The sequence below is a fragment of the Nothobranchius furzeri genome, chromosome 11 (assembly GCF_043380555.1).
Source record: "Nothobranchius furzeri strain GRZ-AD chromosome 11, NfurGRZ-RIMD1, whole genome shotgun sequence".
Taxonomy (NCBI): domain Eukaryota; kingdom Metazoa; phylum Chordata; class Actinopteri; order Cyprinodontiformes; family Nothobranchiidae; genus Nothobranchius; species Nothobranchius furzeri.
The window spans coordinates 17,411,887-17,424,745 of NC_091751.1; the positions used below are offsets into that span (position 1 = coordinate 17,411,887).

The following is a 12,859-nucleotide window of genomic DNA, read 5'->3' on the forward strand; positions in this document are numbered from 1 at the left end:
CGGTCTGACTGAGCGCCTCCAGGAGAGAGGCCCAAGCAAGAAGCGCCCCGAGGAGTGTCTTGCCACGTGTCACCACTGGGTCTGACTGAGCTCCTCCAGGAGAGAGGCCCAAGCAAGACGTGCCCCGAGGAGCGTCTTGCCACGTGTCACCACTGGGTCTGATTGAGCACCTCCAGGAGAGAGGCCCCAGAAAGACGCGCCCCGAGGAGCGTCTTGCCTTATGTCAGCACTCGGTCTGACTGAGCGCCTCCAGGAGAGAGGCCCAAGCAAGACGCGCCCCGAGGAGCGTCTTGCCACATGTCACTACTCGGTCTAACTGAGCGCCTCCAGGAGAGAGGTCCAAGCAAGACGCGCCCCGAGGAGCGTCTTGCCACATGTCACTACTCGGTCTGACTGAGCGCCTCCAGGAGAGAGGCCCAAGCAAGATGCGCCCCGAGGAGCGTCTTGACAAATGTCAACACTGGGTCTGACAGAGGGCCTCCATGAGAGAGGCCCAAGCAAGACGCGCCCCGAGGAGTGTCTTGCCACGTGTCACCACTGGGTCTGACTGAGCTCCTCCAGGAGAGAGGCCCAAGCAAGACGCGCCCCGAGGAGCGTCTTGCCACGTGTCACCACTGGGTCTGATTGAGCACCTCCAGGAGAGAGGCCCCAGCAAGACGCGCCCCGAGGAGCGTCTTGCCTTATGTCAGCACTCGGTCTGACTGAGCGCCTCCAGGAGAGAGGCCCAAGCAAGATGCGCCCAGAGGAACGTCTTGCCACATGTCACTACTCGGTCTAACTGAGCGCCTCCAGGAGAGAGGTCCAAGAAAGACGCGCCCCGAGGAGCGTCTTGCCACATGTCACTACTCGGTCTGACTGAGCGCCTCCAGGAGAGAGGCCCAAGCAAGACGTGCCCCGAGGAGTGTCTTGCCACATGTCAACAATGGGTCTGACTGAGGGCCTCCAGGAGAGAAGCCCAAGCAAGACGCGCCCCGAGGAGCGTCTTGCCACATGTCAACAATGGGTCTGACTGAGGGCCTCCAGGAGAGAAGCCCAAGCAAGACGCGCCCCGAGGAGCGTCTTGCCACATGTCAGCACTCGGTCTGACTGAGCGTCTCCAGGAGAGAGGCCCAAGCAAGACATGCCCCGAGGAGCGTCTTGCCACATGTCAACACTGGGTCTGACTTAGCGCCTCCAGGAGAGAGGCCCAAGCAAGACGCGCCCCGAGGAGAGTCTTGCCACATGTGAACACTGGGTCTGACTAAGCGCCTTCAGGAGAGAGGCCCAAGCAAGACGCGCCCGGAGGAGCATCTTGCCACATGTCAGCACTGGGTCTGACTGAGCGCCTCCAGGAGAGAGGCCCAAGCAAGACGCGCCCCGAGGAGCGTCTTGACACATGTCAACACTGGGTCGGACTGAGGGCATCCATGAGAGAAGCCCAAGCAAGACGCGCCCCGAGGAGAGTCTTGCTACATGTCAACACGGTCTGACAGAAGGCCTCCATGAGAGAGGCCCAAGCAAGACGCGCCCCGAGGAGTGTCTTGCCACATGTCAACACTGGGTCTGACTGAGCGCCCCCGGAGAGAGGCCCAAGCAAGACGCGCCCCGAGGAGCGTCTTGCCACGTTTGAACACTGGGTCTGACTGAGCGCCTCCAGGAGAGAGGCCCAAGCAAGAAGCGCCCGGAGGAGCGTCTTGCCACATGTCAGCACTCGGTCTGACTGAGCGCCTCCAGGAGAGAGGCCCAAGCAAGACGCGCCCCGAGGAGCTTCTTGCCACATGTCAGCACTCGGTCTGACTGAGCGCCTCCAGGAGAGAGGCCCAAGCAAGACGCGCCCCGAGGAGCGTCTTGTCACATGTCACTACTCGGTCTGACTGAGCGCCTCCAGGAGAGAGGCCCAGGCAAGACGCGCCCCGAGGAGCGTCTTGACAAATGTCAACACTGGGTCTGACAGAGGGCCTCCATGAGAGAGGCCCAAGCAAGAAGCGCCCCGAGGAGTGTCTTGCCACGTGTCACCACTGGGTCTGACTGAGCTCCTCCAGGAGAGAGGCCCAAGCAAGACGCGCCCCGAGGAGCGTCTTGCCACATGTCAGCACTCGGTCTGACTGAGCGCCTCCAGGAGAGAGGCCCAAGCAAGACGCGCCCCGAGGAGCGTCTTGACAAATGTCAACACTGGGTCTGACAGAGGGCCTCCATGAGAGAGGCCCAAGCAAGAAGCGCCCCGAGGAGTGTCTTGCCACGTGTCACCACTGGGTCTGACTGAGCTCCTCCAGGAGAGAGGCCCAAGCAAGACGCGCCCCGAGGAGCGTCTTGCCACGTGTCACCACTGGGTCTGATTGAGCACCTCCAGGAGAGAGGCCCCAGAAAGACGCGCCCCGAGGAGCGTCTTGCCTTATGTCAGCACTCGGTCTGACTGAGCGCCTCCAGGAGAGAGGCCCAAGCAAGACGCGCCCCGAGGAGCGTCTTGCCACATGTCACTACTCGGTCTAACTGAGCGCCTCCAGGAGAGAGGTCCAAGCAAGACGCGCCCCGAGGAGCGTCTTGCCACATGTCACTACTCGGTCTGACTGAGCGCCTCCAGGAGAGAGGCCCAAGCAAGACGCGCCCCGAGGAGCGTCTTGACAAATGTCAACACTGGGTCTGACAGAGGGCCTCCATGAGAGAGGCCCAAGCAAGACGCGCCCCGAGGAGTGTCTTGCCACGTGTCACCACTGGGTCTGATTGAGCACCTCCAGGAGAGAGGCCCCAGCAAGACGCGCCCCGAGGAGCGTCTTGCCTTATGTCAGCACTCGGTCTGACTGAGCGCCTCCAGGAGAGAGGCCCAAGCAAGACGCGCCCAGAGGAACGTCTTGCCACATGTCACTACTCGGTCTAACTGAGCGCCTCCAGGAGAGAGGTCCAAGCAAGACGCGCCCCGAGGAGCGTCTTGCCACATGTCACTACTCGGTCTGACTGAGCGCCTCCAGGAGAGAGGCCCAAGCAAGACGTGCCCCGAGGAGCGTCTTGCCACATGTCAACAATGGGTCTGACTGAGGGCCTCCAGGAGAGAAGCCCAAGCAAGACGCGCCCCGAGGAGCGTCTTGCCACATGTCAACAATGGGTCTGACTGAGGGCCTCCAGGAGAGAAGCCCAAGCAAGACGCGCCCCGAGGAGCGTCTTGCCACATGTCAGCACTCGGTCTGACTGAGCGTCTCCAGGAGAGAGGCCCAAGCAAGACATGCCCCGAGGAGCGTCTTGCCACATGTCAACACTGGGTCTGACTTAGCGCCTCCAGGAGAGAGGCCCAAGCAAGACGCGCCCCGAGGAGAGTCTTGCCACATGTGAACACTGGGTCTGACTAAGCGCCTTCAGGAGAGAGGCCCAAGCAAGACGCGCCCGGAGGAGCATCTTGCCACATGTCAGCACTGGGTCTGACTGAGCGCCTCCAGGAGAGAGGCCCAAGCAAGACGCGCCCCGAGGAGCGTCTTGACACATGTCAACACTGGGTCGGACTGAGGGCATCCATGAGAGAAGCCCAAGCAAGACGCGCCCCGAGGAGAGTCTTGCTACATGTCAACACGGTCTGACAGAGGGCCTCCATGAGAGAGGCCCAAGCAAGACGCGCCCCGAGGAGTGTCTTGCCACATGTCAACACTGGGTCTGACTGAGCGCCCCCGGAGAGAGGCCCAAGCAAGACGCGCCCCGAGGAGCGTCTTGCCACGTTTGAACACTGGGTCTGACTGAGCGCCTCCAGGAGAGAGGCCCAAGCAAGAAGCGCCCGGAGGAGCGTCTTGCCACATGTCAGCACTCGGTCTGACTGAGCGCCTCCAGGAGAGAGGCCCAAGCAAGACGCGCCCCGAGGAGCATCTTGACACATGTCTCCTCTGGGTCTGACTGAGCGCCTCCAGGAGAGAGGCCCAAGCAAGACGTGCCCCGAGGAGCATCTTGCCACATGTCAACACTGGGTCTGACTGAGTGCCTCCATGAGAGAAGCCCCAGCAAGACGTGCCCCGAGGAGCATCTTGCGACATGTCAACACTGGGTCTGACTGAGAACCTCCAGGAGAGAGGCCCAAGCAAGACGCGCCCCGAGGAGCGTCTTGCCACCTGTCAACACTGGGTCTGACTGAGCGCCTCCAGGAGAGAGGCCCAAGCAAGACGCGCCCCGAGGAGCGTCTTGTCAAATGTCACTACTCGGTCTGACTGAGCGCCTCCAGGAGAGAGGCCCAAGCAAGACGTGCCCCGAGGAGCGTCTTGCCACATGTCAACAATGGGTCTGACTGAGGGCCTCCAGGAGAGAAGCCCAAGCAAGACGCGCCCCGAGGAGCGTCTTGCCACATGTCAACACTGGGTCTGACTGAGGGCCTCCAGGAGAGAGGCCCAAATGAGACGCGCCCCGAGGAGCGTCTTGCCACATGTCAACAATGGGTCTGACTGAGGGCCTCCAGGAGAAAAGCCCAAGCAAGACGCGCCCCGAGGAGCGTCTTGCCACATGTCAGCACTGGGTCTGATTGAGGGCCTCCAGGAGAGAGGCCCAAGCAAGACGCGCCCGGAGGAGCGTCTTGCCACATGTCAGCACTCGGTCTGACTGAGCGCCTCCAGGAGAGAGGACCAAGCAAGACGCGCCCCGAGGAGCATCTTGACACATGTCTCCTCTGGGTCTGACTGAGCGCCTCCAGGAGAGAGGCCCAAGCAAGACGTGCCCCGAGGAGCGTCTTGCCACATGTCAACACTTGTGTCTGACTGAGTGCCTCCATGAGAGAAGCCCCAGCAAGACGTGCCCCGAGGAGCATCTTGCCACATGTCAACACTGGGTCTGACTGAGAACCTCAAGGAGAGAGGCCCAAGCAAGACGCGCCCCGAGGAGCGTCTTGTCACATGTCACTACTCGGTCTGACTGAGCGCCTCCAGGTGAGAGGCCCAAGCAAGACGTGCCCCGAGGAGCGTCTTGCCACATGTCAACAATGGGTCTGACTGAGGGCCTCCAGGAGAGAAGCCCAATCAAGAAGCGCCCCGAGGAGCATCTTGCCACATGTCAAACTGGGTCTGACTGAGCGCCTCCAGGAGAGAGGCCCAAGCAAGACACGCCCCGAGGAGCGTCTTGACACATGTCAACACTGGGTCTGACTGAGGGCCTCCATGAGAGAAGCCCAAGCAAGACGCGCCCTGAGGAGCTTCTTGCCACATGTCAGCACTCGGTCTGACTGAGCGCCTCCAGGAGAGAGGCCCAAGCAAGACCCGCCCCGAGGAGCGTCTTGCCACGTGTCACCACTGGGTCTGACTGAGCTCCTCCAGGAGAGAGGCCCAAGCAAGACGCGCCCCGAGGAGCGTCTTGCCACGTGTCACCACTGGGTCTGATTGAGCACCTCCAGGAGAGAGGCCCCAGCAAGACGCGCCCCGAGGAGCGTCTTGCCTTATGTCAGCACTCGGTCTGACTGAGCGCCTCCAGGAGAGAGGCCCAAGCAAGACGCGCCCCGAGGAGCGTCTTGCCACATGTCACTACTCGGTCTGACTGAGCGCCTCCAGGAGAGAGGCCCAAGCAAGACGTGCCCCGTGGAGCGTCTTGCCACATGTCAACAATGGGTCTGACTGAGGGCCTCCAGGAGGGAAGCCCAAGCAAGACGCGCCCCGAGGAGCGTCTTGCCACATGTCAACACTGGGTCTGACTGAGGTCCTCCAGGAGAGAGGCCCAAATGAGACGCGCCCCGAGGAGCGTCTTGCCACATGTCAACAATGGGTCTGACTGAGGGCCTCCAGGAGAGAAGCCCAAGCAAGACGCGCCCCGAGGAGCGTCTTGCCACATGTCAGCACTGGGTCTGATTGAGGGCCTCCAGGAGAGAGGCCCAAGCAAGACGCGCCCGGAGGAGCGTCTTGCCACATGTCAGCACTCGGTCTGACTGAGCGCCTCCAGGAGAGAGGCCCAAGCAAGACGCGCCCCGAGGAGCATCTTGACACATGTCTCCTCTGGGTCTGACTGAGCGCCTCCAGGAGAGAGGCCCAAGCAAGAAATGCCCCGAGGAGCGTCTTGCCACATGTCAACACTGGGTCTGACTGAGTGCCTCCATGAGAGAAGCCCCAGCAAGACGTGCCCCGAGGAGCATCTTGCCACATGTCAACACTGGGTCTGACTGAGAACCTCCAGGAGAGAGGCCCAAGCAAGAAGCGCCCCGAGGAGCGTCTTGCCACATGTCAAACTGGGTCTGACTGAGCGCCTCCAGGAGAGAGGCCCAAGCAAGACACGCCCCGAGGAGCGTCTTGACACATGTCAACACTGGGTCTGACAGAGGGCATCCAGGAGAGAGGCGCAAGTAATACGCGCCCCGAGGAGCGTCTTGCCACATGTCACCACTGGGTCTGACTGAGCTTCTCCAGGAGAGAGGCCCAAGCAAGAAGTGCCCCGTGGAGCGTCTTGCCACGTGTCACCACTGGGTCTGATTGAGGGCCTTCTGGAGAGAGGCCCAAGCAAGACGCACCCCGAGGAGCGTCTTGCCACATGTCAACAATGGGTCTGACTGAGGGCCTCCAGGAGAGAAGCCCAAGCAAGACGCGCCCTGAGGAGCTTCTTGCCACATGTCAGCACTCGGTCTGACTGAGCGCCTCCAGGAGAGAGGCCCAAGCAGGACGCGACCCCGAGGAGCGTCTTGACACATGTCAACACTGGGTCTGACAGAGGGCCTCCATGAGAGAGGCCCAAGCAAGACGCGCCCCGAGGAATGTCTTGTCACATGTCAACACTGGGTGTGACTGAGCGCCTCCAGGAGAGAAGCCCCAGCAAGACGTGCCCCGAGGAGCGTCTTGCCACATGTCAGAACTCGGTCTGACTGAGCGTCTCCAGGAGAGATGCCCAAGCAAGACGCGCCCCGAGGAGCGTCTTGCCACATGTCAACACTGGGTCTCACTGAGCGCCTCCAGGAGAGAGGCCCAAGCAAGTAACGCCCAAAGAGCCTCTCGACACATGTCAACACTGGGTCTGACTGATCGCCTCCACAGGAGAGAGGCCCAAGCAAGACGCGCCCCGAGGAGCGTCTTGCCACATGTCAACAATGGGTCTGACTGAGGGCCTCCAGGAGAGAAGCCCAAGCAAGACGCGCCCCAAGGAGCATCTTGCCACATGTCAGCACTCGGTCTGACTGAGCGCCTCCAGGAGAGAGGCCCAAGCAAGACGTGCCCCGAGGAGCGTCTTGCCACAGGTCACAGTCAGACCCAGAGGAGACATGTGTCAAGATGCTCCTCGGGGCGCGTCTTGCTTGGGCCTCTCTCCTGGAGGCGCTCAGTCAGACCGAGTGCTGACATGTGGCAAGACGCTCCTCCGGGCGCTTCTTGCTTGGGCCTCTCTCCTGGAGGCGCTCAGTCAGACCCAGTGTTCAAACGTGGCAAGACGCTCCTCGGGGCGCGTCTTGCTTGGGCCTCTCTCCGGGGGCGCTCAGTCAGACCCAGTGTTGACATGTGGCAAGACACTCCTCGGGGCGCGTCTTGCTTGGGCCTCTCTCATGGAGGCCCTCTGTCAGACCGTGTTGACATGTAGCAAGACTCTCCTCGGGGCGCGTCTTGCTTGGGCTTCTCTCATGGATGCCCTCAGTCCGACCCAGTGTTGACATGTGTCAAGACGCTCCTCGGGGCGCGTCTTGCTTGGGCCTCTCTCCTGGAGGCGCTCAGTCAGACCCAGTGCTGACATGTGGCAAGACGCTCCTCCGGGCGCGTCTTGCTTGGGCCTCTCTCCTGAAGGCGCTTAGTCAGACCCAGTGTTCACATGTGGCAAGACTCTCCTCGGGGCGCGTCTTGCTTGGGCCTCTCTCCTGGAGGCGCTAAGTCAGACCCAGTGTTGACATGTGGCAAGACGCTCCTCGGGGCATGTCTTGCTTGGGCCTCTCTCCTGGAGACGCTCAGTCAGACCGAGTGCTGACATGTGGCAAGACGCTCCTCGGGGCGCGTCTTGCTTGGGCTTCTCTCCTGGAGGCCCTCAGTCAGACCCATTGTTGACATGTGGCAAGACGCTCCTCGGGGCCAAGCCCCCACAATGCCGCTCAGAAAATGGTCCCAACCCGGAAGTAAGAAAAATTGCAGTTCCACCCTCATCCGCTGGGGGCTGGTACCAGAAGCGAGCAAATCCTCATTGACCCCCATGTTAAAAATGCCATTTTCACAGCAGAAATAAACATGTTTACAGCCTGGTTCAAAAAATGGTTTTTTGTCTAAATTATCTAGTTTATACTCATGACAACTCTGAGGGGGGTGAATTTTTTTCTCACTCTTCTGTTTAAGTGTATTGAAAGCCTAAAATTCTGTATAATTAATGAGCATCCGACACACGTGACCGCCGCCTCAGACCCACGTGACCACATAGCTAGCTCCATGGAAAGGCCTCAGTACAGCCTCGGTCTCTCCTGGAAACTGTGTCGGGATTTTGAGTCTCTGTGCTTGTGAATTCTGTTTTGGATAATATTGGTGCAATTGTTGGACAAAATGACTTGCTGTGGTATTAATTGCACTAATAGAGCGTCCAAGGAGTCTCCACTTCATTTTTTTCGGTAAGTTAAAATCTATATTTGTATTTTATGTCACTGCTGCCTTTAAACTAGCTGAGTTTACCAAAGTAGCTAGCTAACTATCAGTTTAACATGTAGCATGTACTGTTTAACCATGAAATTTAAATGTAAAATACGGTAAAATAATTAATAGGGCATATTTAAATGGGTAGTAGGGTAAAACCCAGTGCATTTAAGATAAAAATGGGTTGAAATATGACGGGGCGCGCCGCTTGGGGGGACACTTCTGTGCTCTATTCTTTCATCCGGTAATCCACAGCGGTCAGGCCGGGCAGGCTGATCGATGCGGCGCCTCGCTGCTGCGGGCTGACCGCTCGTGGAACTCGGAGACAGATCTGACCGGAGAAATACTGCAGCTCGTTGAGAAGTCTATAGGGCATACGGCGTTTCCCTTAAATCCCACTGCCACGCCGACAAGATCCCAAGTTTCTTTGTTTTTGTTGGCGCTGTTTACCGAAGAAGCAGCGGGAATACCAGCAACTTTCATCAGACTCCTAAAGTTAGTTTTTGCAGGGGACCCCCTGTATTTTACTGCTCCCTCCTGCAGTCTTCCCCTATTAAAATTTAAAATGTGTAACTTCATGTATTGGGATGAATGACTAATATTCATGTTAACTAAAACGTTAGGTATTTAGGGGGAAAAAACAAAATAATAAACATTATACAGATGTCAAATAAATCAAACTGTAATTAAACTTTATATTTTCAAAGTCTCGATTCTGGATAAAATCCAACAACATATGCTTTATAAATAAACACTACGCATGGCTTTTACACACACACACACACACACACACACGTTACATTGTGATTTCTTAGTAAATATTCTATTTGGCGAGAGATAAACTTTATTGTATTTATCCTAGTGGATCTATAATTAAACGGGTAAACTAGCAGTAGTACATCCAACATCAAAGAAAGTAAAATGTTATTATCAGGAGAGGGAGAATGATTAAGTGGTTAGCAGCAGTGTGCTAGATGATGGCCCCCTCCATGAGGCCACCACAGCTCAGCAGAACATCGTTGTAGCTTCTTCTGGGGAGAAAAACACTTAGAGAGAAAATAAAGTTAACAGCTGAAATAGCAGGAAATAATACAGTTAAAGAGCAGATTGTAGAAGAAAGAAACCCCTGGGTTAAACTGGTCTGTCTACTGCATAATGCTGAACTCTAACATGTGTCCTCAGGAAAGGACCTGATTGGTGTCCAGAACCTGCTGAAGAAGCACCAGGCTCTGCAGGCTGAGATCACAGGTCATGAACCTCGCATCAAGGCTGTCACCCAGAAAGGAGAGACCATGGTGGAAGAAGGTAGAGCAGGTCTGGTCCTGACATGTTTCTGAGGTGTCTGCAGGTTCTGGCTCACTTTGTTTGGGTCCAGGTCACTTCGCTGGTTCAGAACCCTCGGCCCGTCAGAACATTCTTATCCACCACGTTCTAACACCAGACCTGTTAACCCGACAGCAACAAGTGGCTCCAACTGACGATGAGACCGGGAAGGAGCTGGTTCTGGCTCTGTACGACTACCAGGAGAAGAGTCCTGGAGAGGTCACCATGAAGAAGGGCGACATCCTCACGCTGCTCAACAGCACCAACAAGGTTTGTGTGCCCTTCACAGCCGAGGAACGACCTCCAGCTCAGAGCGAACATCTCCACACCTGCTTTGTGTTTGTGTGACTTTAGGTTGTTTTACTTGAACTCGCGTCTTTAGCTGAATGAGGATGGAGAGACGGGTCGGACCTGGAGCAGGTCGAGGTCTTGCAGAAGAAGTTTGACGACTTCCAGAAGGTTGGACTTTTCCTCCTCTCCGTCTTCCAGCAGCAGCTGTCAGATCAGCTCAGGTGATAATCAGCAGGTGCTTTTGTCCTGCAGGACCTGAAGGCCAACGAGTCCCGCCTGAGGGACATCAACAAGGTGGCATCTGAACTGGAGTCAGAAGGTCTGATGGCTGAGGAGGCTCCTATGGTTCAGGCTCAGGTGAGCGTCACCTGTCTGCAGCAGCTGGTCCCTCTCACTTCCTGGTTTGTTAACTCTGCTCGTCTCTGTTTGTAGCAACAAGAACATCTGGGTTCTGCTCCTGGAAAGGTGCGTGTTGTCCTCCGCCTCCACCAGAACCAGACGTGGTGTTTTTGGTACCACTCATTTGTTTGTTTACAGGATGAAGCCGACTCTAACCCCGGCTTTCCACAGGAGTCGTCAGCAGCACGTCACTGCAGCAGCACGTCATAGCTGCTGATAGGAACCGCTGTGGTCAACAGAACCTTTTCCACCGGAGCCGTCAGCAGCGCGAGTCGGCCACGTCTCAGGAGCAGCATGTCGCGGCCCTTACGCGCCGGTTCTATTTTCTACGCGCGACGCCTCTGAAACGGGTCAAGTTCGACATTTTTGGGGAAGGAAAGACAGGAAATCGGACGCGGAAATTGAGAGAAGCTACCGAGATTTTCAGAATAAAGAACGTACTGCTTTCCGGTTGCTTTACTTTTAAAAAAGGTTACTAACTGAGCGGTCCCGTGAGAAGTTTTCACACAGCTAGCGGTCTCCTTTGTTTTTCAGGTCCGTATTGGCGATTATAAAACGGACAGAACATAAAACACAAACCATGTTGTAGTTTTCTCCTGCTTGTTGTTGTATTTACTGACGAAGTCACTCGAGTGACTTTGTGCTCGGTCGGTGACAGCTGCTCCCCTGCTGCTTCGCGTCTCGTGGGAAGGGCCAAGCAGCAGCTTACGCGAGCAAGACGTGCTGCTGCAGTAACGTGCTGCTGACGGCTCCCGTGGAAACCCGGGGTAACACGGCGTCACCCTAGAAGGTGAGTTCATTCAGCTGATCAGAGGTCACCTCTGATGGCCGCAGTCACGGCCGACCGTGCTGAAATCACACAGGAATTCAGGTGACCCGGCAGGCACCAGGTGCTGGTGAAAGTGGGGACATGTCAGCTGGTTGCCATGGCTACAGTTATCTTTATGCATCTGTATGACTGCTGACTGGTGTGTGTTTCCTGTGACCTTTGACCTCAGACCGTACGGTTGGGCGTTCAGACGACGGCTAACTTTAATTCCATCAAGGTAAGAGGAAGCTCTTCCCTTCCTGTCTGTGCGATCCGTCTCCAGGTTTCCTCGTCCGGCGTCCAGCCCGCTGGCGTCCACCTTCATCTCACTGGGTTTGGTTTCTCTCCAGGAGCTGAACAACCGCTGGCGCTCGCTGCAACATGCTGGGCAGCGCCCATGAGGTGTAGCGCTTCCACAGGTACCCCGCACACTTATGCGCCGCTTACGGGTCAGTAGAGTTTGGACCCACACTCAGACGGAGTTCTGATGTCTTCTCAGAGACGCTGATGAGACCAAAGAGTGGATCGAGGAGAAGAACCAGGCCCTGAACACAGACAACTACGGCCACCACCTGGCCAGCGTTCAGGCTCTGCAGCGTGAACATGAAGGCTTTGAGCATGACCTGGCAGCTCTGGGTGATAAGGTCCGCTTTCCTGATTGGTACCAGGACCCGAGTTGTCTCTGGAGACACGTTCTTCATGGTTCTGGTGACTCCACCCCAGCCGTTCCTGATCAGCAATCAGCGGGGTGCTTTCCTATTTAAGGTGGATGGAGGACACAATTTGACGCCAGAAGATTGCCTCAGTTTTGGTAGTAACCAGCCACTCGTGTTACCTCTAGTGTTCCTAGGATTAATGTTATTTCGTAGTGTTTTTGCTCTTATATTGGATTTACCATTCTTCAGGATTCCTGTCGACCTCATTGGATACTGACCTCTACTCCAGGATTTGGATATTCAACACACGGACCTTATCACCACCCTCCATAACCCACCTCTCATCTCACCCAGTGCCCCATCCACCAGGACGCCCCGCTTCTCTCCACCTCTGCTCCCTCTCCTGCGCTTCCTCTCTACCTCTCCCTCCTCCAGCCAACACATACACCCACCACAGTAAGTCTGCTGAACACCTCTGCCTGCCTACAATGGATTTTGAAACCAGAACCTAAGCTCACCTGTGTTCTCCCTCCTCCAGACGCTGAGCTGTTGTTGCAGTTCCAACCACAGACTTATCTGTGCACCTTAAGTTCCTCCTTATAAATAAATCATTTTTTCCATCAGTTTTTGGTCAGTGTTGTATTCTGCATGTCTTGGGTTAAGTACCTTCCTCCAAACATGACACTCCTCTTCAAAGAGCAAATCTGTTCAGCACATTCTGACAGACAGACCACCATTCTTCTGTCATGATGCTGTACAGGACATTTTTAGAGTTTTTCTTTTTAAAGATAAATATGATTACATTTAAATAGCAATACTTTCACATTATCATTTTCCCACACTTCTGTATAACTGTATTTTGTTGTTTTTCAATA

The 12,859-nt window shown here is 56.3% G+C and overlaps 1 protein-coding gene across 4 annotated transcripts; it reads left to right on the forward strand.

Moving 5' to 3' along the window:
- The first annotated feature begins 8,317 nt into the window (after positions 1–8,317).
- On the forward strand, positions 8,318–12,607 carry LOC139073072 (spectrin alpha chain, non-erythrocytic 1-like). 4 transcript variants are annotated; one of them, XM_070556030.1, is made up of 11 exons: positions 8,318–8,485; positions 9,690–9,812; positions 9,883–10,100; positions 10,185–10,289; positions 10,374–10,478; positions 10,554–10,586; positions 11,519–11,566; positions 11,679–11,747; positions 11,828–12,139; positions 12,234–12,440; positions 12,523–12,607. In XM_070556030.1, exons 9-11 carry the CDS (start codon positions 11,932–11,934, stop codon positions 12,585–12,587), a joined length of 480 nt encoding a protein of 159 aa, XP_070412131.1. In that variant the 5' UTR covers positions 8,318–8,485; positions 9,690–9,812; positions 9,883–10,100; positions 10,185–10,289; positions 10,374–10,478; positions 10,554–10,586; positions 11,519–11,566; positions 11,679–11,747; positions 11,828–11,931; the 3' UTR covers positions 12,588–12,607. The 4 variants fall into 4 exon arrangements, with proteins under 4 accessions (XP_070412131.1, XP_070412132.1, XP_070412133.1 ...); XM_070556031.1 differs by having other exon boundaries at positions 9,966–10,100; XM_070556032.1 differs by lacking the exons at positions 12,234–12,440; positions 12,523–12,607 and having other exon boundaries at positions 11,828–11,975.
- The last annotated feature ends 252 nt before the right edge of the window (positions 12,608–12,859 follow it).

Excerpts from the sequence above, each read along its gene's own strand:
- LOC139073072 (XM_070556030.1), top strand. The coding sequence starts at position 11,932 with ATGAAGGCTTTGAGCATGACCTGGCAGCTCTGGGTGATAAGGTCCGCT. Across the intron at positions 12,140-12,233 it reads AGAAGATTGCCTCAGTTTTG|GATTCCTGTCGACCTCATTG; the intron begins GTAGTAACCAGC and ends ACCATTCTTCAG. Across the intron at positions 12,441-12,522 it reads CAACACATACACCCACCACA|ACGCTGAGCTGTTGTTGCAG; the intron begins GTAAGTCTGCTG and ends TCCCTCCTCCAG.